The following is a 27,278-nucleotide window of genomic DNA, read 5'->3' as shown; positions in this document are numbered from 1 at the left end:
CGCTAACATCCCTAAAGGAGGGAATTGGGTCAAGCCTCCCTCAGACGGAGCTCACTGAATGACAAAACCCCACATATGGGTCAAACTCAAACTCCCAGTCAGTTATGAGTCAACATGCAAGGCAAGACAAATAAGGCATGCAACAACTCACCTGAAAGCGTTTCTTGGACCAGATTTTCTTCATGGCTTGAAGTAATCCTGGTCTTTTGTTGCGTGTGAGCGAGGTGGGAGTGACGTTCTCTGGGAGCTGGGGATTCACGGTCAGACCCGGTGGTGCCCTGATCGTTTTGGTAGCATGATCTGAATCCAGCTTGGACTGCTGAAAAAGCCACTCAAGAAAGGAAACGTACCTAACTGACTGGCAATTCACCTGCTGTAATTTCTCTGAGAACAAAAGTTCCTTCTCAAAAACTTGATTTTTCTGAGCATGCTCCCTAAAAACTCAATTGTGTATTATAAAGTTGTTCCGCTGCAGGTATTGCGCTGTCGTTCTTTCAGTTTAGGCAGCAGCTCGAACTAATACCAGAATAAAATAAAAATAAACATTTGAGAAAAATTAACCTCAGTAGACAACACCCCCTCAGTGCTTCAGGATTCCCAGCGGCAAATAATTAGAGCTTGCTCTAAACCATCGTGTTGACCAATAAGAGTGCAGAATGATAAACCCAGCCAGCAGCAGCGAGCAAAATATTGTGTGTGTGTGGAGAGGTAAGCAGAGAGCGAGCGAGCGAGCGAGCAAGAGAGAGAAATCACTAGCCTGCACCGTTTTGGGGGAAGGGAGGGGAGAAGACAAAAAGAGAGAGAGGAAAGAAAAAAGAGACAGAATGAGTAAGAGAGAAAGAATGAGTCAGTCCTATCGAGTCTTGCACTGAGGGATGCCAGTTGGCAAATCCTTTTTCATGTCCCGTTTTGCTTTTCCCCCTTTTCTCCCCCTCACTTTTCTCGTTCTGTTGTGCACCGAGGCTGAACGCATCTCTCCTGCCCAGCAGCAGAAGCAGTCGGGAGTCTCCTCACCCACTGCCTTCGTTTCATATTCAGGATCAATGCCTGTGACGTCAGAGCAGCCTCCAGTCGATGGTGCCTTTTTGCAACCCACCATTGGCATTTTAAAAATAATTTTAACATTTTTGTTTCCTCGCCTTTTTTACCCCCAAGGTACAGGTGGGTGGCATGAACAAAATCTTATAAAAATACTAGGGATGCACCGAAATGAAAATTCTGGACCAATTGAATCTTTTCTTGGAAACGCCAAACAATGCAAAAATCTGCTTCTTCTTGAGACCAAAGCTGCGGTCACATTTGCCATTGTTCTGCAAATTTTCACAGGCAGTCATTTTAATAGGAATCCACACATAGGGCTGGGTATCGATTTAGATACCTTTTTAGGCACCGACCGAATTGCCTCGATATCATTGACCATCAAAAAATGTCTTATCGTTCCATACCAAATTTCGATATCATGAATCTCGTCAACGTCAGTGAGCCAATAAGCATACAGCCTGATTGACTGAGACGAGGCATCAAGGAAAAACAGTAGTTTACGCCGGTTACGCCCAGAGACGTAGGTCACACGTGAGGCTGTAGTGTGTATGCGTCCCAACCTCCATAGGTGGAAAATAGTGGTCGACCGATTTATCGCCAAGACCGCTATATCGGCCGATATATGGCATTTTTAAAATATCGGCATTGGCCGATAAGTTTTTCTGATTGGCCGATGTGTTGGAATCGGGACTTTTATTTTGGTGTCTGGCCTGAGAAGAGAACGGCAGCGCCTGATCACAGCGCTCACTCACATTCTCCGTTTTTCATTAATTTACTATCTCTGTCAGTCAAATCTAATACTTTATTAGACAGAACTGGTAAACAAAGAAAGTAAATGGTATGTGAAAAAGTTAAGCGTTTGCTTTTATATAATTTATAACAGAAAAGGCAAACAATGGCTAAAATACTTTCTCATCTGCCGTCAACATTCAGCAAATGTGCATCTACATAATTTAAACAAATCTCTGAATATCTAATAAACATATAATTTCACAAACCTTGCATGTTTAATCGAATCCAGCTGTGATATCTTGTGAAGTGTGCATTAGTAGTCTGCATAAGCGTGTTACTGCGAGTGATGGTCGGTCCGTGCGAAGTGAGTTAATGCAAAGAGAAGATCAGCTTCACAGACGCCATCGAAGCACTTTAAATCCTTCATTTTAAAATATGCTGTGCTATATCCAGTTGGCAACTGTGTCATATTCATATAGTTTTCACTGTGCAATATGTAAAATTAGCGTTACCTTGTCTTTATTTGAAATAATATTTCCAGATTACTGAGTGCCCTGTTACAGTGTTTACTTTTTTTTAATTTACATATTCATATATTTTTAAACAATTACTTTGTGAAAAATACTGTAATAGGTTGCAGATTCAAGAAGTTGCCATACAAAGTATAAGCATGTTTATTTTAAAGATTTGTTTTCTACATTATTTAAAATGTATTAAATATTGATTAAAATAAATATAAAGTATATATATAAAAATATCTGCTTTATATCGGCCACCCTGCTCTCTGAGATATTGGCATCGGCCATTAAAAAAACAATATCGGTCGACCACTAGTGGAAAAGATCAAAAGTGTGGCTACATTTCACCAGGCTCGATGCCAAGAGTGCGCGATGCAATATTTGTGATAAGATAACTGCTGCCAAGACCAGCAACACGACAGATCTGATGAAGCACTTGACAGTGTACGGAATAAACTTAAGAACAGAAAGTTGAGCGCGTCACAAATGAACCGGAAATACCGGAATTATCCTTTAAGAAACAAACTGAAATAGGGTACTTGCCTCACAGACATGAGAAATAGGCATATAGAAAGCTTGAAATGTCTACTTTTAAACTAACCAATTCGAATTCAAAAACAAATACTCTCTGATAATGTAATCCAAATGAAAGGTGCATTTCTCTCTATACACGCACGTTCACTATACTGCGAAGATGACGAGTCAGCAAAGTCAACTTCATCTTTGCAGTAAACACTGACTCAGAAAACACTAGCTTATTAAAAAATAATTAAAACGTCTCCTTGCTATTTTTTCTCAGACAATTTTTCAGGTAATGTGTAATATAATCTTGTTAAAATGGAATTGGTTTTTAAAAAAGTATCATTTAGGAACCGATATCGAAGTCAAAATTTTTTTAACGATACCCAGCCCTATCCACACAATGTTGAATTTTTCACAAAATATATCTCCACACAGATTTCACAATGGGTTCAAGCTGGTCACACGCATTGACCATCAGACACCTGCTTGGTTTGAAAGTGACTTCTAAGTGAGCTATTTCATACAATGCTACTACAAGACAACAGACCTGACAATGAGACAATGAGATTTCAGTTGTGCTGCTAACTTACCCTGTCATGAACAATATGCCATAACACCCAATGAATTGAGCCCACCTAAAGCCCGAAGCAATAATTCCTTAAAGTCTTCTGTTTGTATCTTTTTTATACACTTACATTTTATACTGGCATGCTAGCCTATTGCACGTCTCTATGCAAACTTACCCTACACTATTTACTAAATAAATTAAATAAATATAGCACCTTACACACAGCAACTCAAACCTGATCTTGAGTTGGTTGGGACATGTCATACTCTAGTCTTTATTTGACATTATTCCACATTTCGTCATTCCTCTAACCTGAAATATCGTAAAGCAGACCTTCCAACTGAAATCTGCAGGAATATATCTACCACGGTATAAATGATATATCAGTACGCATACTGTTGCGTAGTGTATCGTCATGCAGCAGAGCCCTAGCTCAAGATGTCTATTCATTCCTCTCTCATTTCCCTCTGCAATAGTTCAAATTAATTGATGTATTTAAGTTTATTAAAAGGTTTATTAGAATTTGCATCCCTTGGACAGTAATCAAATATCTTTAATGAGAAGACTGAGGCAATCATGTGCAGCTTTAGATTTGCATAATGAAATCATGAATTATAGAGTCTCGCACCTGCGATGTTAGCAAAGGGGGTCAGGGAGGCACATTGATTTTGAGCTCTTTAATTTCACGAAAGCACACGATCCATAACTGTACCAATACAGCAGCAAAGTGTATGTTGTACAACAAAAACGAAAAGACATTGAGAAATATTGTGGTCTACTGTATGTGGCCATTGAAATGGATTGCCATTTTTCATAGCCAGAGTGCTCTCAGGCCGAAGCCTGCTGAGGCAGGACATCAAGAGAGAACCAGACACCCGAAAAATTCCCTTATTCGTTCTCATTAGCTGTCACTGCCTGTGTTTATAATTACCCAGGTGGATGGTTGCCTTCCCTCATTCCTGTTGTGTTGTCCACACCTGGGTCCTTTTGTTCTAATGCATTGCATGTTAAGCCAACATGCATATAATTACAAACAGACGACTGAGAAGAGAATATGGTGCACATTAACTACATATAAAAGGATTATGCGCATAAAACTGATAATGCACATTTCACTGAAAAACAACTTGATTTGTTTACAACCACCTTAATGTTTATTTGTTTAGTTGATCAGTCATGAAACATAATTTTTCTGTTTTAAGTTCATTTAAAATCAAAATCAGCCCTATTTATATTCACAAGACATTCCTTATCAAACTGCCTCAAACAACATTCATTTTCATCTGATATCACAAATCCCTTATTTTTCTTCCCATTTTAAACCCCCTCTTTCCATGATATCAATCAAATCCTGATGTATAAATGTCCGTTTCACGCAGAAATAAATCAGATAACAAAAGTGTATAATTGGTTAGAATTGGGGATGCAATATATTACATTTTTTATTTATCTGTATAAGCTGATATTGTAGCCTATATCAAATTGTGCATGTAACATTTAGATTAACTACACCATCATAATTTAGCGCACAGTCAATAAAACAAATTTAGGTTTAGATTGTTAACATTCTAATAAACTAAGCTTTTACAGGATACACGTACACTAATATTTAAAAGTTTTGCGCCAGCATGAATTGTTTTAAAAGAAATTAATACTTTTATTTAGCGAGGATGGTTTAACGAGATTTATAAAGACATTTATAAAAAAAAATGATTTCAAGTAAATTTAATCTAATTTAATTTTAATTTAATTTAAAAGTAAATCTTTTACTTGCTAACTTTCTATTTATCAGAATAGAATCCAACAAAAATATTAATCAACGGTTTTCAACATTGATAATAATAAGAAATATTTATTTCACAGGAATAAATTACATTTTAAAATATAAAACAGTTTGTTTATTGTAATAATAATAATAATAATTTCACAACAGTAGCTGTTTTACTGTATTTTTTTTAACAAATGAACGCAGCCTTGGTAAGCATAAGAGGTCATAATTCATAAGCAAAACAAAATCGATACCATGTTTTTATCTATACTTTTAAACGGTAGTGTATACCTATACATTTGTAACATTTCAAGTTGTGTATGAACGTTAATGCAACATTGATGGATAAGAATTAACAATGAACAATCGTATTTTTATAAATCAACATAAGCCTAGATTAATAAATACTGTAAAATAACGTTGCTCACAGTTAGTTCATGATACCTGATGCATTTACTAAAGTTAACAAATTTAATAATTTCAAAATAGTGATCGGTTTATCAGTATCAGACAGAATTAAAAAATTGGTGCATTCCTATTGGAATGTTTTTTATGTTGACTTTCAAACAGTTTTTCTCAGATGTGAGGTGCTTGTTCTGTTTCAATGATGTGAACAGCAATGTTACAAACTAGACTGCCAATTGACCTAGTCTCATTCTAAACACATTTTCTGTGTCTCTTTCTTCTGTCTCTCTCTTTATCCATCTCTTCAGCCCTCGCTCTCTTTCTGACAGACAGTGGTCAATATCTGAGGGACCGGTACAGCTCTCTCTTTTCCTTGTTTCATGGATCTCATCGATCGGTCTTAAGAACAATTATAAGGCTCAGCTCTGTTCCACCTGGTGTCACATAGCTGACACACACATTTGTGTTGTTTTCACCTGTAAAACTCCCACATACCACACTGACGCTAGCCGAGACATGAATCATGTTGCTGAATGCAAATTGTTCTGATTTAGGCCACTAGTGGACGGGTCACTATGATGACTAAGGTCCAAAAATGGTTTAGATTACACATTTACAATAAGCTTTGTCAACCTAACTTAGTCAATTACATGTATATATAAATGCAAGAAGTTTTTTTTTTTGCCACCCCATACCACCCCATACACTACCATTCAAAAGTTTGAGGTTTTAAAGAAATTAAAGGGATAGTTCACCCAAAAATGAAAATTCTGTCATAAATTGCTCACCCTCATGTCGTTCCAAACCTGTAAGACTTTCGTTCATCTTTGGAACACAAATGTAGATCTTTCTGTCTCTCCATTGGCAGCTACGCAACTACCACTATGACGCTTCAAAAAGTTCATAAAGAGGTCGTGAATTGAGCGGTTTAATAAAATAAACTGAATAAATACTTTGACAATGAACCAAAGCGAGGCAGAACTGTAGTGTGATCGCATCTCGTTCCAGTTTGTTTTCCAGGATGACTAATTTTAGCACTTTCAAAGAACAGCCACTTTGAGTATCAGACAGGCTGTCTTGCAAACTCTTCACTCATAGCTGCAATCGCCCAGCGGGCAGTGAAATAATGGCTTCCTATCTTAATGTGAATGGCGCACTATACCGAGTCAGAGTTACGTAAAAGTGATTAAAGCAAGCAGCGATCGTCCTCCAGGAGTCAGTCCCTCCAGTAAGGGACCAAGTTCCCACTGAACATCCACGGTTAGATCAGCAGGGTCTCCTATTCCCCTCTCCCCGGGGGGACCATCTAATGAAATGTGGAGCAATTCCACAAGCCCTACAAGCACAGTGTAATAACCCAAACGACTCTATTTAACAAGAACAAGTCACATAAATCACAGGGCCAGGGCACTTCTGCAGAGCGTTTACGTGTGTGCTTGTGATGGGAGTCACACAAAGAAAGATCAGGCTAAAATGAAAAGTTATTTACTCATTTGTTTTATGAAACAAAATGAATTGTTCAGAAGCATCTGAGTGGGCATGTGCTCCGTCAGTTTGAATGGGCATGAATTGATTAAACAGAAAGTGCAGAAATTCTGCTTTCTTTTGGGTTTCAGAGAAGAAAGAAAACAATGCTGTGGTTGGAACGACATGAGGGTGTGTAAATTATGACAATTTTCATTTAAACTTGTCATGGCCCAGACATGTCTAATGAAGGATGGAGCAAGACACATCATGTCTTCAACTATACAGCAGAGCAGCATCATTTATTAATTCAATACACACAAAATCTGCAGTTAAAAAGCCTTCTGCCTCTCAGGACACATTTATTTGCAACATGCCAGACTGCAAGAAGAGACTATGTAACTGGGGTGAGATAACACTGAAAAGAGGAAACCAGGAAAATGCAGAGATATCTCACACACAAAAAAGTAGTGTGGCAGTACCATAATATTGTATATATATTGGACTCTATGTACCATGATCCTGAATGATGAGTAGGTAAGAAGGTTTTTGAAAAGAAGTTCCTTATTCTCACAAAAGGCTTCATTATTTGGTCAATAAATAAAATAAAACAGAAATGTGAAATATTACTACAATTTAAATGACTGTTTTCTATTTTAATATATTTAAAAAATGCAATTTATTCCTTTGATGGTAAAACTGAATTTTCAGCATTACTCCAGTCTTCAGTGTGACATGATCCCTCAGAAATCACCTAATATGCTGATTTGTGGCTCAAAAAACATTTCTTATCAATATTGAAAACAGTTGTACTTCTTAATATTTTCAAACTTACCATAATGCTATGCTGAATCTGACATTATTAAGGAAAAAAACTTTTTTTTTTTTTTAAAGCTGGAAGCAATTTCATCCATTTGACTAAAAAAAAAAAAAAACTCTAAAATTTTTCTTTTTTTGCAGATGGGTTGAATTCCTCTTACTTTTCAACCTGTCGGGCGGGAGATTATCAGTGTGGTTGTACAATCCTACTGTTTAGTAAATGATGTGCTTTTCAAGTCTGTGAGATTGGGGGGAGGGGGAGAGTAAAATAATATCACGTGAGGGTGTTTACATTGACAAATCTCTCAAATGAACAACGTAATAGAGCACCATGAAGATAAATAGCCTGTTCTCCACTGCAGAATGGCAGCAAACCACAGCAGATGGTTCTCTCTCAGCCTGCATGTGCCTCGCAGACACTGCAAAAAAAAAAGAAAAAAAAAAAGAAAAAAAGAAAAAGAAAAAAAGATCGAAGCAAATCTGGCTTAATCATCCTTTACAGTAACTGAAGCTGGGAGGTTAATGTGCTGAGTGCTAAGGAAATGGTGTGGTGATTGTGGATGGTTTTCCTTTACAACAAGCCAACCGGAGTCCACAGTCATCTTGGAAGATGATGATGATGATGATCGGGAAGTACCCACAAACAGTGACACAGCTGCATATGGTGGTTAACTAAGAAGATTTACTGGCCATGAAACTGTATGTAATGAAAAATTTCCATACAATGAAATTCAAATGGCGTCCAAATGGCGTTTGTGACGTCATTGACTTTCACCGTATACAGATTTTTTTTTTAAATTAAGTTTCCATTTAACTATACACTATTTTTATGAACATACATTACATCTTTGTAACTATGACAAAAAAGTATAGTTGTTTTTTCTGCCCCTGACACAAAAATGTTCCAAAACATTGTGATTTTGTTTCTCCAATTTCCGTTTTGGTGATTTAGTACAAGTAATATTCATGTATCGCCACATGGGTTTCTAGAGGGGGGAAAAACAACTTCCTAGGCATTCTAGATTATAAAATGTCCACTGAAGTGAAAGTTGTTAGAAAACAACCATTGCAACAGATGTTTTCATAAGTATATGATTTGATTTGAATCGCTCATGTCACGTATCTGCGAGAGACATGTTCTTCCAATTTGAGTTAAAGGAGAACTCCAGCGCAAAATGAACCTTTGGTCTAATTACACATTGTTACCTAGTCAACCATTATCTGAGATTTGTTTTCATGATTATCGAATGTAAATAGTTTTATCTCTAAAAACAGTTTAGCCTATAACGCTAGTATAACGCTAGTATATGGGGCGTAGAGTAATGACAAATAAAAATCGCTTGTTAATACCACTAACGGCTCAAAATAGCCCCACACTAACACGGCAGCATAATGAGGGTCCCTACCTTCAAACCGAAGCATTGAGAACTTTGACAGTGTCCAGACAGTTTAATAAGAAGATATTTTATACATACAGTCAACTTCACAAATATAGGCAGAAGCCATCTTTGAAAAACAGACTCTATCAGTCGATCAACGAACGTCGATCCAAATGCACTGGACCATATGAGATTCTACACAGTTCAGCGCATTTGGATCGGCGTTTCGTTGATAGACTGATAGAGTCTGTTTTTCAAAGATGGCTTCTGCCTATATTCGCGAAGTTGACTGTATGTATGAAATATCTTCTTATTAAACTGTCTGGACACTGTCAAAGTTCTCAATGCTTCGGTTTGAAGGTAGGGACCCTCATTATGCTGCCGTGTTAGTGTGGGGCTATTTTGAGCCTTGTTAGTGGTATTAACAAGCGATTTTTATTTGTCATTACTCTACGCCCCATATACTAGCGTTATACTAGCGTTATAGGCTAAACTGTTTTTTAGAGATAAAACTATTTACATTCAATAATCATGAAAACAAATCTCAGATAACGGTTGACTAGGTAACAATGTGTAATTAGACCGAAGGTTCATTTTGCGCTGGAGTTCTCCTTTAAAACATTGAATGCTGCAGTTCCTAATAAAGTTACCAGCCAAACGGCGATGCCTCTGTTCTATTTACTGCCCATATCTAATTTTTACTCACATTTGGTGTTTGGCGAGGGTTAATTTTGGACACGAGTACAGACTGATATCTGATATTCATGTACATGTTCCCAAGAGGAAAACAGCAAGGGCATCCAAACTAACCAAGAAATCAAAAAGAAATCAACTGTGTATAAACAACAACTGCAACTAACCAGACAAAACAATTTATACAATATAAAAGTGCCACCAGCCACATAGCCTAATCATGCACAGATAGCAAAATAAAAAAGAGATTAACTTCCCCACATATTTTGTTGAAATTCAGAGGACATGTGTCCAATCAAACTCTATAGCATTTTGACATGGAAAACCTGAGACATGCACTCATTCTCAAAACACCAACTAAATGCTTTGTGCTGATCATACAGTTTTATACAGTAGATTTGCTGACATTTTTAATACCATAATTATTTATATGATAAGATTCTAAATTTCAATGTTTAACTTTATGATAAAAAAAAATTTGTTTTACTTTTGTACAAACATTTTCTTGCTTCAGTGTTCTCTTGCATGGATTCTAGTTTCCACATTCAATGTGTAAAGCACTAGTCAAGCAGCCATGATGTGAGACTGACACCTCCAGCTGACGCCCTCGAAAACACTTAGCCTCCATTTTCTGCCTTCCTCTCCTCTCTTCTGTCTGACTCTAAGCCCACTTCACTTGCTCCTTTGCTGCTCATGACTCTTATTTCTAATTTTTTCCTGTTTCCTTATCCCCACAAATCCCATCTCTCTTTTTCTGAAGTTACAAAGAGCAGTATATACTAGTGTAAATCCATTATCTAGTTTCTGTTGGTGGAGTTTGCAAGATCAATAAGCAATTCTGTCACACTAGCCAACATGTATACTTCAGAAAAAGCATAAATTTTGATGCCTACTGCCTGGCCGTCCAACTTCCATTGTAAATGCCTTACTGCAACTTCAAATGTAGCCTTATTTTCTTATTTTCTGTGATTATTGAAGCTGGAACATTCATTTAAAGCTCCTTTGCACTAGCTGATCCATCCTGCGCATCGATCATCCAATAAGAGCAGTCCTGACGCTGACGTAAACTCACATAATGGAAAAGTGCTAATAAAATTTACAGACAAATTTTAGCCTGTGTATCATCTCTCTGTCTGCCTGAGCACACAGACATTATTCTCCTTCTGTCCATTAAAGGAGGCATTTGTTTTGGCTCAAGTCACATTAGCCCTTTACCAGAAACGATCCAGTCTACCTGACCTTGTTGCCACTTATTGATAGGAAATAGTAGAAAAAGAACAGAATATGATGATGGAAACAGAATCAGGAAATGAGGCAAGCCAGAGTCTGGTAGGCCACAGCAGGCTATATTATACTATACATGTATATATATATATATATATATATATATATATATATATATATATATATATATTATATATGCATGTATGTAAACACTGTATAAGATCCTAAAGGAAAATCTGAAATTTTATTTGTAACAACTAAACTTGTTGTTTCTATTTTTTTCCTCGTTTGAAATTTTCTTAGGACAAAAGCTTCTTCTAGATGATTAAATGTAAATTGAGATCAATCCTCAAAGACTGTGGAATATTATATAAAGTTGGTTAACTGCTTATATTTCCATCAAAACAGCAAACTAGCTGACTGACTGACGAAAATGTTTATAACACTTGGCGACTCACTTCAGCACATTTTGACAGTTTAATCACAAAACAAGTGTAATCAGCTGTGTGTGTGTGTGTGTGTGTGTGTGTGTGTGTGTGTGTGTGTGTGTGTGTGTGTGTGTGTGTGTGTGTTTAGATATTCTCAGATCCAATCAGCATTAAGAAGGACGAGTTAAAAAAAAAATCATACCAACTAAATCACCTGTCTAACACTTGAGGGACAGTTGCCAAAACTGGAACGTGTATTTTTAAGCACTGCATCTGCCGTTCAATTCAAATGACGTGGGATGATGGGGTTTTGTTGCACTACAAGCTGAGAAACACAATGTACCTTTCCCCCCAAAATTCGTAAGTGCAAGTTTTGTAACCTTTTCTATTCAGAGTAAAGCTTTTACCAATGCTAGCCGATTTGGAATGAGGTAAATACAAAACACCCTGCAGAGTATGACGCACTAAGCCAGTAACAAAAAGCCATTGAGCAACAATGCAGTCAACGCTGCAGATGCACTCAATACACTGAGCTCAGATTCAGGCTCTTAAGAGCATTATAGGAAGTGTCTGTGGCTGCTGATAATGGCCTTTTGCTCTCTTAGGAGTCCTTTTAGCTTTACAGAGTGCTTTAACAAACAGAAAAGAACAATAGCAATTCTCAACGGTGTTTATCAGGTGGCAAATACTACAAAATTGCATCGGAAACACAGAGATCCCTGGTCGGATGCCACCAAGCATCCAACAGATATTGTAGGTTCATAACGATTATGAAAACTATGGTCAGATATCATGTAAGAGAGACCAGGGCAATTGTAACATGCAAAATGTCTTCAAACACAAATAAGCTGTAATGATGACACCGATTAAGCATATGCTTTTAAGAAGTTCGCTCTATGTCTGTTTGTATCATTTTGTAAAAAAGAAAAAATATATAAAATAAGTATAACATAAAAATAGGTAAAAACCTTGAAGCAACACATTACTTTATAAGCACAACATTTTTTTCCAGAGAATATATTTCATGACTTAAGTGTTTTCTTCTTGCCCCAATGGCAGATTTTAAGCACAAACGTCAATAAACTAATGCAACTTGTCAGTGGGGTAAGAAAAATTTATTTAGCATATATTCTGAAAACAAGACAATGTTGCTTCAAGTGAATATATACAGTATCTTGCTTTAAGTATGTGAGGAACAAAATGCAAAACAAAAGGTTGAAGTGCACTTGTAAACACTAGCTATAAAATGAAAACTGTATTTAAAGACTAAATCATGTTGAAAATGTAATTAACATTATTCATGAGACTACTCTTCTCTGCTTAGGAACAATACATATTGTGAAAAGCACTCCAACTTAATTTAATTAAAATGTTCTTGAGTCATCAGCTGATCAAAATTGCTTTAGCTAAATGGATTTACCACATTAAAAACAATTAGTCTTGTGCTTTAACATGATTTCTGACAGTTAAACGAAATTACCAAATAAAAGCTAAATGTACTGTATTAAGCACAATCAAGTAATAAAGCAACAGTTTTCTGTTGTTATTTAAGAAACAGAGTTAATAAAATTGTAATTTGTCATGTATTAAAATTAATATTATGATACAGCCTTCCTCAATGTAAATATTTTACCTGTACTTTTACTACTGGCACATATGACAGTAAGCCTCACAGTCTGTGTCTGTAGTCTGAGTTATGAAGGCAAATATAAAATAAATAAATATAAATGAAAGAAAATATTAAAGAATATTTCTGTCTCCCCTGCCAAGAAGAAAAGTGCGTGCTTCCTAAGGTATTGAGTCACCTCTGGAGCAGAGCAGTATTGTGGGATCTGGCTTAGACTGGCAGGGTTATTATGACTAGCGGTTGGGTGGGTGTTTGCAGGCTTTAATCTCTACTGACTTAAATTAGGAATTACCTCAAGCACATGACTTCACTGGAAGTCTGCACGTGTGACCCGCTCCGTGTCAGTCTCACTCATATGCACACACACACACACGCACACACACTGGGTGTTTATCCACACTCTGAAGGACAGCAACAACTGCAGCTCTGTTAGGGGAAGTCCCTGTCTTTCTGTGGCCATCAGACCACAGGCACAATCAAACTGAGATAATGACAGCAGTCTGTAGGATTGACGCTACCGCAGTGATGATAAATCAAACCATCATACCAGATATCTGAAATGGACTGATTCCTGCCCGATATGTTCATATCACTGCACTTTTCCAGCATCCGTACATGCCTTAAACAGTGCACATCCTCAAGCTTCATCAACCTGTGCTGCAGGCTAAAGTTGTCATGAATAAAAGATGAGGTGGATGGACCCTGTGTCTCACTATCCACTCAATCAACATGTAGCCTAGTTCACAGTCACAGCAGAGAAAGATACAGTAAATAAGACTGTAGCGTAGATGAGACTCCCCAGATCTGCCTTTAAAAGGCTCATAAATGCATACTTTAGTAATAAGATACTTAATTTGAAAAGTGGAATAAAACATATTGATAAAACAGTAACAGCAAAGTAAAATTATAAAAGACATTCAATAAATAACTACATTATTAATAATCAACTCTTTTGCATTATGCTGCAATCACATCACATTGGTAATTGTACATCATGTCATGTCATCATTGCATGTTTCTGTTACAATACTACTAAAACTAAATAACTGTTTTCATATACACACACATATTTGTATGTGTGTGTGTGTGTGTTTCCTGTTATAGCAATGAATTGTATCTAATTATCTTTAGTGTCACATGATCCTTCAGAAAAGTAATAAAAAAATAACCAGCATTTATTTTAAATAGAAACCTTTTGTAACATTATAAGTGTCTCTACTGTCACTTTTGTTCAATAGAAAACATCCTTGCTGAATAAGAGTATTAATTTATTTAAAGGCCCACTGAAGTGCCTTGGAACCGCGCATCTTTGTACTGTATGATGCGTTGACGTAATTTCCACTGAAGCAGGAAGCTAAGGCGGAACGTATTAAATGGCCCCTCCCCCTTTTTAAATAGCCAATAGTATTTAGTTTACCTCACAGACTGTCTGCAAGTCATACTTGCCAGCACAATGGAAGCGAATCCGAGCGCTGATGAAACGTTGGATTCAACGGTAGAGGTGTGAATTCTAGCCATTTAAATTTTAACCAACGTGCAGTTGGAAAACGGAATAAAACTCCAGCGTTAAAGCAACCGAACACACATCTCCAACCCATATTCTGTCAACACCGGTCACTTTGGCCAGGTGGTGTTTATAGCATAGGGGGCGGGACGCTTAAGATTCTAGAGAGCATTTGATTGGACAGGAGATGTGATGAGAAGCTGAAGTCCGCGATGATATCATAAAAATCTGTGATCCATTTTAGCGGAAGTGAGGGACTATAAGTTTATATCTCCTAATTGTGAGTTTTGTCATTATTTTGGAACACACCATCTTATTCATAACCTTAAGGGTATATTTATACTAAAAGCTAAAAACTTCAATTTTGATTCCAGAGCGCCTTTAAACAATTATCTTTCTGACTTCAACTTTTGAACAGTAGACTATTACTGCATTATTTCATTACAGCCAGCATTAACTGACAATCTTTCTTTTTCTATACATTCTGCAAGAGCATATGGAGGTGTGATTCATCATTTTTCTGTCAAAAACAATAAAACCACACATAGATCCTCCTCATTACACATTAAAACACCACACACACTTTGCTTTGAATTCAGGTCCTCCAACCAGAATTTAAAGTTGAAACCATTTGTTTTATAATATTACATATGCACCAATCACCACTATCTGTGTAGGTGGACTACTTAGAGGACCTGAATTTATGCAGCTAAGAAACTTGTTTATTCAATTAGCACAAGCTTCATGGATCCTCAGTTAATCAAGGGGTCTCACATCATGGGAAAGCACTCTGTGAATCCATTTAATTTTAAAGCTATGCTAATTAGCAGTGTTTAATTGGGAAAAAGAGGAAGTCCCATTAGTGGAATCTGACTGGTGGGAATACAAATGGAATGGAAAACCAACAATCTTTAATCTAAAATGTTCTTCAGAAAACGGAAAGTTCTGAATTCTAACAAGATAACTTAAGGCAGATAAGTGCACTCCTGTGACGGCACATTGCTGTGTTGTTTGGGAATCGTAAGCAGCCAACAGTTGGGTTAATTAACTTTATACAATTGTGCTGTTGTTGCCACTTTAAATAAAAGCATTTGATGCAATGCATGCTTAAGCGGAGAAACAGAGAGGAAAGTCTCTTGTTGCTTAATGCTTCAGTTGGTATAGCTATAGAAGTGGCAAACCTTTGGTAAAAGCAAGTAATTGCAAGTCACCATTATTAAACATTAACATCCCTGCACAATTATTCAATTCAACACATACAGCTTCAGACCTTTGTGAATTTTTGAATAGCAGCAGCATTGGACTAAAAGGCAACCACAGGAAGAAAAAAAATGGGTGTGTTCATCAGGCACTCAGACAACCTCTCCTATATTACCTCGACGGTCCCATTGCAATAAGTGGCTTGATGGCAGCAGTTTGATCTGATTCTGAACTGAAGAAAGAGTCTGGGCTTACTCAGGAATTCCATGCTCCTATATAGAGATTTCTGAGCAACAGGTGAAGCCTCGTATTATAGCAGTGACATATGCTTCAAAGGATGCATGTTGTGCTGAAGTCACCTTTAGGGCTGACAAATTGGCTGAAAAACTAAATTAGATTTTTTTTTAAAGCTTAAATATTCTAATTATATTCTAATTAAAAAGGCATAATTTCAGTTAGGGGGAAAAAGCTTTTGGTGTGTCTCCTCAGGCCACAAGAGCACAATGAGCAAAATATGAATAAACTGCATTAAATTGTTTAATCAAAAGCAATGAAATAACATGACTGTAAAAAAAAGTGCATAACGTTTAAACATTTAAAAGCATCAGGTATGTACAGCATAGTTTAATGCCCCCACAAAGCAATGATTTGAGAATTATTTTTATTTTTTTTAAGTTGAACTACTTTTAAGTTAACTTTACATGCTGTTCTAAACATGTGCGGCTCTCTGTTGCGAGACTAGAGTGCAACGTTCAAATTTGTTCATCTGGTGCATGTGAATAGTACATAGAAGTACATAGAAAACAATGAAAAGCAGTGCAGAAAATGCGTCCTGTGTGAACGGCTTGGTCGCAGTTTTGACGTAACCAAGATCTTCTCTACATTGAGCTTCTTTATTTCTGCAATGTTTTGAATGAACAACGCAGCAGCGCCGCATCTAGTGGATTCAAATGTATAGGCTAAGAAAAACATTCAAATGCAACGCCTTACATACTTGCATCTCATGCCTGGCGCTCACCTAACAATTATATATATTTTTTTCAAATTCAACAAATATTCTGAATTTGAATTTGACAGCCCTAGTCTCCTTACTTCGTCTGGCGTATCATTTAATCTCAATGATTCTCGACCCAGAGAACAATAGGACCGTATGGAACTGTATTATGAATTTTGATTTGTTCCAGAAAGGGAGAGAGAAAAAAGAAAGATGACTCAATCCAATCCAAAGCAAACGTGGGGTCACCATTACAAATCCTCAATCTTTCTTACATCATAAACCTTAGATAACATGCCAGTGTGAAAAGGTCTAGACTGAAATACCACAGGTCTTAAAAATGAAGAGATGAGGATGAAGGTCTCAGGCAAATGCGGGGTGTTTATTTCTCTGTTGGCACCCAAAGCCCTTGCTTGCTCTTTAAAACACTGGCGAGTCAGATGCTTTCCTTCTAGAGCCATCTTATACACCCTAACACCCTAGAAGAACTACTGCCTCAAAACAGCACCAAAAGATTAGGTAAGGCATTTGTGTCATGCTGAAAGTTTTTAAATTTAGTTACAAATCAATACACATAACAGCATGAGCATGTTGTGTTTTATCACATCATTAACAAAGCTCTGAGGTCATGCCACCTCTCTGCTACAAGCCAGGATGGAATGAGATTACACATTATGGCTTTAATTAGATCAAGGACAAAAGCTCAGAGTAACAGTGGCATTATTTTGATGTTTCAGTGCAAGAGATCAATGAAACTCCACCCACTTACATAAATGCCACAACAAAGCAATTGTATGCACACTTCACTACTGTAGTTTGTGGCTTATTTGATAAAGCTTGTTGGAACAAGTATACACCCAATGACGAAATTGGACTTAGCAAACAGTAATATAATATGACAATATATAAGTTTGTAATGTCGTCATGTAATAGTATTAAAGTGATAGTTCAACAAAAAGTGATATTTTATAAATACATTTTTATCTGATAAAACTATTGATTAAACAAGTAGGCCTACACAAAATTTACACTTAATTAAAATATATTATAATACAGTCAGATAGCTCACCCAAAAGCAAAAATCTGTAAATATTGAATCATCTTTACGTTGTTCCACCTCTGTATGCTGTCAATGGAGCACAAAATTCGATTTTTATTCAATACAAAATAAAGTAAATAATGACAGATTAAATTTTTTGGATGACCTATTCCTTTAAGAGTCTGTATACAACTTTAATTGGAGTTTATGGCAACAAAAAGCTTCAGTGGTGGCACATAAAAGTGCAACACCAGTGGTTTGTTAAAACCACCCACTTGCTAAAGGCCAGTGAGAAGCTAAGCACAAAGTAAACAAGAAGCTTTTAAGAAAATGAAAATCAGTGGATCATCGTTAAGTGTTGATGTAAATGCCATTTAAAAGAAAGAAAAACTGTCACAAAGAGCAGAGGAAATGGGCTTTCTAGCAATGCAGAATGTCGCCAATAGCAGATTGGAAAAGCAATAACGTTTCAGTGCAGCCTGAGGGATGCTTCATCTCATCAGAATAAAACCAAAATAAATGCATTAACTCAGTTTATTCTAATGCACTAAATTAGTCTTTTGCATTCGGTATTGATTCATTTCCACCTACGAGTAATGCAACAACACAACCTCTCAGCTGGACAAAGAAAAGCTGGTGATAGGCAGACAATTAATGACTGAAGGAGGCACAGCTGTGTGTTTTGTTAGAAAATGTGACAAAAATATACCTTAGTGTTTGTGAGGACGTATGTTTTTGAGTGTGCATGGATGCCTTTTTATATAAAATCAACTATCGGGGACTATTATTACTCCCCCCATCATTCTCAATGCAAATGGTTAAACTGCATTTCACCTACCACAAAAGAACAAAACAAAATTCAAACGCTCTAGTCATTTTCCATGAGTCATATGTGGTCATGACAGATTAATAACTTTGTCACTCTGTAAGGGTATATTAGCAAAACAACGATACAAGAAATCCTAAAAAATCTGAGCAATTGATCATGTATTATAATTTCCATTTGGTCACAAATAAATTAGGTTTAAAACCTTTCATTACACACTCCACAGATTGTTAGTGTGGACAGTCTGACCTCTGAGGCCAATGGAAAGTTGTGCATAGCCAAGCCAACAGAGTGCTATCCCCTTTCAGAACAATTATTGCTAAGTGTGTGGGTTGAAGCCAAATCCCACATCTTACTGCTCAACTGTTCCCCCTAAATACAAACCCAAACACTGAGATTTTTCTTTCATTTGCATTGAGAAATCCACTATTTTAACAATTACAGCAGTTCATGTCATATACCGGTACGTACTTTTATTAAAATTTCTACTGTGATTTTTAAGCTAATGACCATGACAGAAAGGTATTTTTCAAATAAAAACTAGCAGTAAAGACTTGCTAAAATGATAAAGCTGCAGATTTTGATGTTTCGTCCTATATTCAGATACTCGCTGTACATAATTTCATATCGTTACTATAGTTCTTCCATCCAGCAGTTTAAAACACCCATGTTACAAACATCGCTATGTAATGCACAGAGCAATTACAGGTGAAACGTTCCCTGAAGAGAGAGACAGCGGGCACTTTACGAGAGAACTATTCGCTGAGAATGAATATAAGCACTCTTGGTTTGAGTGTCGGCTGAAGCAGACCAGAAATATACATTGCATTTGCATGTTTACAGATTTAAAGTCTAAGGGTGGGCTGCACAAATAAGGATTACATCCTTAAAAAGGTTTGTTTATCTAGGATTTATTTGAATTAAATCAATGTTGCGTTGCATCACTTAATTTTGAACATGGCTAAACAAATCAGTGATTAAAACTTGCCATTAAACCTTCACCTGCAATTAATTTTGATTGTCTGCCATGATAGATTTGCCAAAAATGGCAGTAATGTTACTCGCTCACTTCCTTTTACAATGACTTTAAAAACAGCCTCTGCAAGTAAGTAAGGGATTTTCCATTCCACAAAGTTCTTTATAGTGGAAAAAAAAGGTTCTTTACATTTTAAAAATGGTTCTTTTAAGAATTGTACACAAAAACGATCTTTGAGGAACTGGCAAATTACATTAAAACCACAATCAAAATGGTTTGAATGCAAACCAGCAACATACATCTTAGTCCTTATTAGTGCACCCCACCTAAAACACTTGTTTGCTGTGTAAAATAGCTACTGTATAAACATGATGGTGACCAGCCAATGTCAACCTGGACTCTTGTCTCAAAATCTGAATCGGTAATGATTCTCAAACAACAGACTATTTCAAAGCCGCTATTTTTACCATTCTGGTAATGACCAGGCAAAAATCATTTTTCTCCCCTTCATTCAGACTGACTCTAATTGAATAAGGTCTAGGCAAAACTCCTGGCTGAAGGCCTATATATAGCTGTGATGTCTTCCTGTGTAACTGGAGAATGGGTGGCCTATTAACATCACAAAAATCTGAAGCCTGGCACATTCCACTGTCAGAAATAGCCAGAGGGGTAGAGATGGTCCTTCTGGCCAAGATGACAGTAGATACATTGAAAGACAGGGAAGTGGAATAGGGTGTAAGAAAGGTAGAAATAAAAACGAGAGAGAAAAAGGAGAGATACATTGAATGGGAATGGTCAAAAATCACAAAGAATTAAAGTAAAACAATACAGAAAAAAACTAAAATAAATGAAATGGGAGGATAACAGTGAGTAGTTGGTGGGGGGGAAAAAGACATTGTAAAGGAAAAGCAAAAGAGAAAGACATATGGCATTTAGCTGAGTGACAAGACAGGTGTAAACTCCACAAGTTGTCTAGAGGATTGACACATGTATCATGACTACAGACGTCACAGACACATACTCTATATCAGTGGGTCTCAACTGGTTTTGCTTCAGGACCCAGATTTGACATCATGTTTATTCGACATTAAACATTTGTAGCATACAAAATGTTAACAAAAATGCACTAAAAATAAAAATGAAATACACTTGTCTAGAGTCTATGATTGGATCATTATTGCAGGGATTAATATGTTTCTATATGTGACCCTGGACCACAAAACCAGTCACATGGGTCATTTTTTTAAAATTGATATTTATACATCACATGAAAGCTGAATAAATAAGCTTTCCATTGATGTATGGTTTGTTAGGATATGACAATTGGATAGGATATCATATTTGGTCGGGATACAAAAATCGTGCAAAAAAATCGAAACATTGAGAAAATCGCCTTCAAAGTTGTCCATTTATGTTTGCGATTGTGCTGTATTCACTCATAAAAAATAAATGTTTTATATATTTACAGTAGGGAAATTTACTAAATATCCTCATGGAACATGATCTTTACTTTAATATCCTAATGATTTTTGGCATAAAAGAAAAAGCAAATTTTGACCCATACTATTTTTGGCTATTGCCATAAATATACCCGTGCGACATGTGACTGGTTTTGTGATCCTGGTTCACATATGTTATATGTTTGTCAACAGTTATTCTAACCCTAATTAATAGTGAGACACATCATGCCCATATTCCAGAAAGACAATGTCAAGATTGATCAGGCTCAAATTGTGAAAGAATGGTTGGTAAGGAGCATGAAGAACAATTCACACATTAATTGGCACCTCTGAGTCCAGACCTTAAATTTAAAGTCTTTGGGATGTGCTGGAGTAGACTTTACAGAGTGCTGGACTCTAACATTGTCAATACAAGATCTTGACAAAAATGTATGCACCTGTTGATGGAAATAACATCACAACATTTATTTCCATCAAGAGGTGCATCAATGTTTGGTCAAGATCTTGTATTGACAATGCAAGAGTCAAGCACTCTGTAAAGTCTACTCCAGTACATCCCAAAGACTTTCAATTTAAGGTCTGGACTCAGAGGTGCCATTGTCACATTGTCACCCTGGAAAATGATGTGTCTTCCTCCTACATGGTTGTTTAATGAAATGAAAAGCTACACACATTGGCAACAGGTTTAGAAAAACTGTTGCCAATGCCAAACACATAATATTCACTACATTAATGATCCAATCATAGGCTCTTAAGAATTTGCCCATTTAAATCCAAACAGCGACCTTTTTTGGACGGACAGTGTACTGTATATTACTAATAACTGCTTAGTCAATCATACAAATTAGCATTGACATATTAGGTAACAACTGATATTTATTATAGATGCCTAAATTAAAATGATTAAAAGAAATGTATTTTGCTATGCACGATTGTATGATGATCTTTTTTCCGACTGTTAGAACGGACATATTGAGAACAACCACTGCCTTATATTTCAAAATGTACAATCCCAGATTCTTAGCCATGCCAGTAAAAAGCTAGATTTTCTGGTAACACCATATTCTGAACATTATATAACACGCATAGCAAACAGATTATTTGTTAATTTGAACATAGCAACAATTCACAGTTCTATTTGCCTTAGACCCCTTGGAGTACCTTCAGGGACCTCCAGGGGTCCAGAGACCCTTGGCTGGAAAGCCTGGCACTACACAAACCAAACTGGGTCCAGTTAGACATAACACACCCTTGACAAAATATCTGATGCCCAGAAGTAGTTTACATAATGCTCAAGGTGCCAATCAGTAACATGGACTGGAATAAATTAACATAAATTTTGCATTTTAAGAGCATGCTGCAAAGGGTAAAAGTTTGACCTGGCTAAATAAAACACCTAAACTCTATTTCTGTTGATGGAGTGCAAATGAGAATCCCAAATCAAATGAGTGATAAAAGACACCTGTGCTGACAGTTTGGTGATCAATGTTAGTGGCATCGGTGAAACCATAACACTTTCACAATTATGTGCTGTGACTTGGCCAGTTCTGCACTGTGAAGGATAACAAAGAGACAAAGCCAAATATAAACACCTAAAGGACAATCACCTCTCATCGCCTCACTGATCTAAAACCAACAAATGACTTCTGAACAGCTAAAATATACTACATATTCCTTTATGAGGACAAAATAAAATAGTATGAATGAATGAACAGATCACCACTGGGGTTTTTTTTAGATGATACTGAAATTTCAAGATATATTTGTGTTTGTGCGTGTGTTTGTGCACGTGTTTGTGGGGGGGGGGGGGCTACATTTTCTTGAAAAGACTGTTAATAAATTTCACAATCCCTCCTTGAGATGAGGGTGTTAAGAGCAATGTTTTAATTTTGTCTGTTTATATACATCGAAAAGCATAGAGATAACTCTTTAGCTATATCGCCCAGCCCTATATGTTTTACATGTTCCCACACATTCCTTGTAAAGACGGACAATTAGACGCATTTTAGACTGTGAAAGCAAACAATCTCTGCTACATTTCGGCCCCAAAGGTAACTGCAAAAGAACACATGAAACTTTGTCTTTCCCATTGCTTACTTCAAAGCTTCAGAGGAGAAGACAGAGCACCCTAACATTGGGGGTGGAAATTTCGCAGCTCTACATTAAGACGGGTGAGCAGTTCGTCTCAAGCCATCAGCTGCCCCCATCATTCCACTCTCGGCCACCAAACAGATCCTTGAGGTTACTGCCACCATGGAAGCCCAACCAAACAAAGTGACTGAAGAAGGAGGGGGTGAATACTTCACTGTATTTTTCATAATTGGATTATCCACCATTTTGTGAGACACATCTGAGGGGTGTTACTCCTTTAGCAAATTATCACGCATCACATTTTGGTGAGTGAGAACGTTTGCCTTTCACCTTTTTTCTCTGAAGCCTAAACTTGATAATGAGCTACACAAGCTTGATAATAGGGCACAATGTCCTTATGTTGGGGTCCTTGTGTTCCATTCATTTCTACAAGGCTGTAGGTAGACTGAATAAGCCACTGACCTTTCAAAATGAAACATTAAATGTTAATATACTTAGCTACATTCGTAGTTACCTTCACCCAAATCCAAAACGGCTAGGACAGCACTGCTTCTGGCTTCTCCAAGAGGGTTGGTGGCGATGCAGGTATAGAGGCCGGCATCACTGGGTTTGCAGTCTCTGATCCACAGGCCTCCATATTCCTGGTTGTCCATGTTGAGCCGGTCATCATTGTGGTACCAGTAGAGGGTAGGCTGTGGGTCTCCAGCCACTGCCACTTTCAGACGGATATCACAGCCGGTACCTACCGCAGCATTCCTCATCTTCCGGATGAACACTGGAGGAGTTGGGGTTGGGTAGACGGAAGCAGCGGTATCTGGTACGACCTGATCAGAACTAACTTTTGCCCGTTTCAATGGTATCCTGGGGCTGGGAGGCGCCATTCCTCTTGGTTCTTCATCAGCACCCTTCTTCAGGGTCATCTGGACCTCAGCCTTCCTCATGATGCAGTTGAGAGCTTCTTTACAGACTGCTGCACGTTATTGGACTGATTAAAGCTTCAAATTACATTCAAACGTATCTCTAATGCACAATAAATTGTCCATAAATAAAATAGCTTTTCATAATTTGGTGTTTTGATATGGTAAACATATTCCAAACATTCAAGCAGACATCATCAAATGCAAGACTCCACTCCAGGTCTAAGTTATCGACGCCAGATAATGCAATACTTACATATCCAATGATTTCGTAAAAAGGTGGAAATCTCTACCTGCATTAACAGAAGACCTTCTGAAAGGCCTTCAGGAACGTATACATTTCCCACAGGTTTTCTGCATTATAAATGTTTTAGAATATGTTTCTCACATCCTTGAGACATCCAATTAGAGAAACAGAAAACAAAAAGCTTAATCTTTGTCCAATTAGGCGAATGGAGCTTGTGCATGTACTCCTGGCTGGTTGGTATTTTTAGAGCGAGTCCCAGAGGATCATATTGCATTAGCAGCTACCCCTGTTGCCTTTTGGAAGATTTGGCCTCAGCTTTTCACCCTCGGACTCAGGTCCCACAGTTCTTCGGCCTCTAAAGAAAAAAAATGACCACTGGATCCTTTAGGCGATTACTCAATTGCAAGCTTTCCAACTCCGTAGTGGTTTCCAACTCAGTGCCTGCAGTGCCCAGACTTTCGTCCCCTTGCCCTCCAAGTTAAGCTGTCTCACTCATGATAGCCCCCTCCCTCCACTCGAATGTCCCCCCGGGGAGGTGACAGACAAGTCCCACTAAGTCATCAAGGAACAGCTGTACCCTGATAGGTCAAGTTTTTTGGACAGCCCGGATGCTTTGGCCCAGCCCCTCATCTTCTTCTATGACACTAACAGCCAATCACAAGCTCCAGAAATTGTGACATAGGGGCCAAATGCGGGAGGGGTTCAGAATAAAGCTCTGATTCATGTGTCAAAGATAGCTGCGGAGTAAGAATCAACACCGTCACCAGCACCAGACTTGGCAGTGGGATTTTTTTTATTATTCCCTCAGAAAATGACATGATTCAACACTCAAGCCTTGTAAGAATTCACATTATTGCTCAAACAACCATTAGAACAAAACCTATTGATATTTGATTATCTCATCAGCGATGGTAATAGTTGGCTAAATTAATGAATTCCCTCATGAGTGTAATGAACGTAGTGATACTTTGCACAGTCCAAAGAACATGAGAACCAAACAAAAGACCCTAAAAACAACAGCTGCAATACAACATAGACTGCCATCTGCTGGACATGTTGAATACAAGTAATAATAACACTATTTCATGGTTCGAATCTAGATTGTGAAGACAACAACATACAATATTCATTAACTGTAGCGGTCGACTATGTCGAAGTCCAAAGCTGGCAACAACATCTAGAGAGCTAGATATCATAAAGCAGATATTTTATTTAATATAAAGCAGTATTTGTTTAACACCAGTTAAACCAGTACACACCAGTTGTGTGTACATCTCATTTGCTATTATAAAATAGATAGAAAAATCTAGCCTATATTTATCTTATTTGTATAGCCTATATATATATATATATATATATATATATATATATATATATATATATATATATATATATAAAATATAGTGAATTTTGGTTAAATATTTGAAAATATTGTGTTCAATAATTAAAAAACATTCTGTTAACCGTCTATCACTAATTATTTAAATGTGAACAGTCAACAAAAAGTTCCTAATTCAACAAAATGATATTGTGTCCAATTCTACAATATGATAAATAATTAGGGACATTTATACAGACTATTGTATAAATAGTGACTACACAGATTATTGTATAATTTGTAAAAAAAAAAAGAAAAAGTAAATTACTTCCACAGCTTCATGAATGTTTTACCTCACAAAAGTGTTCACAATTCGCCAACCCTCTTATACATTTAACAGATGACTAATGTAAATTTTCCCTACTTTATAATAAGATCATAAACAAGTAAAGGGATTTCAGAGGGCTGAATTTCATGCTAAACATGTGCTCCCTTCTCCTTGGAACCCCCTTTGAAAGGAAAATCCTTTCTGCAGTTTGTCCTGCAGGACCCAGTTGTCATAGAAACAACATTGCTCCCTAGACTGTTGAATTGAGAGCAAATGTGTGGATGGTGCACAGGTCTCTGAGTGAGTGAGTGAGTGGGAGGAAACAGGGGAGGCAGATACAACACTTTACTATCCTAACACAATAGGGGAGATAGCAGATGTTCCACTAGGACACTGTTTTAGGGGCTAGGATGATTGGGAAAGGCATGGATGAATGGCAGGCATGGAGACACTGGCTACGAGAATGATTGACGTTAACGGAAAACAATGAATATAAGAGTTCCACTTACGTGTGGTCAAGTCTCACTTAAAGCTGGAAGCAGAGCGCGGTGATGCTGTGATGAGTGAAGAGTCTGGTGTGTGTGCGTGTGTAAAACATCGACCCCTGCTGGTTGAAAGGTACCCTGATCATTTGGGTGTTTCCTCGGTGATGTCACTAAGGATAGAAGCTGCCCACTTGTGATGACATTTCAAATTTGATACTGTCACACACACACACACACACACACACGCACATATATATATACGCTAATATAAAAATTCTCAAATGTTCCCTAAATTGGTTTAATGTAATGATACTGATAGCAGCAATAGGGACAGTGATTCTTTCAAATATAAATACCAAATGCACTTAAATATGATCGACACACAATGATTTTTTTAGTATATGCTATATAAATATTTTAGTTATGCTCAACTCTACAGTACTTCATTATCTAGAAATCTCCATAAAATGATTAAATCTCTATAAAATGGTTTTTAAAAGCTAATCCCTCATTTTAACATTTTCAAATACATTTTTATAGGGAGTCCAAAAGTCCTGGAGCATCCCACAAAATAGAAATTCTTTCAAATGTAGGCCTAAACCACTAGTTAATTCATTTTTTATTGTTTGAAAAGATCCATGTACAGAAACATTCACATACCGGTAATCTAAGGTGTAATTGCAATGATCTGAGAGTATTTTTATT

General features: G+C 37.0%; 1 protein-coding gene across 2 annotated transcripts in view; it reads right to left on the bottom strand.

The window, feature by feature from the left end:
* spegb (striated muscle enriched protein kinase b) overlaps nucleotides 1–24,964 on the bottom strand; it is a 79,864-nt gene extending 54,900 nt beyond the window's left edge. The window contains exon 1 of one of the 2 annotated variants that reach the window (XM_079619550.1): nucleotides 23,793–24,964. In XM_079619550.1, coding sequence (XP_079475676.1) covers nucleotides 23,793–24,219 — 427 coding nt within the window. In that variant the 5' untranslated portion in view covers nucleotides 24,220–24,964. Of the gene's footprint in view, nucleotides 1–151; nucleotides 367–23,792 lie in introns of those variants that run through there. The other variant, XM_079619551.1, reaches the window with a different exon arrangement.
* Nucleotides 24,965–27,278: the final 2,314 nt, after the last annotated feature.

The sequence above is a fragment of the Phoxinus phoxinus genome, assembly GCF_949152265.1.
Source record: "Phoxinus phoxinus genome assembly, chromosome: 7".
Classification (NCBI taxonomy): Eukaryota; Metazoa; Chordata; class Actinopteri; order Cypriniformes; family Leuciscidae; genus Phoxinus; species Phoxinus phoxinus.
This window is presented reverse-complemented; position numbering and strand designations above follow the sequence as displayed.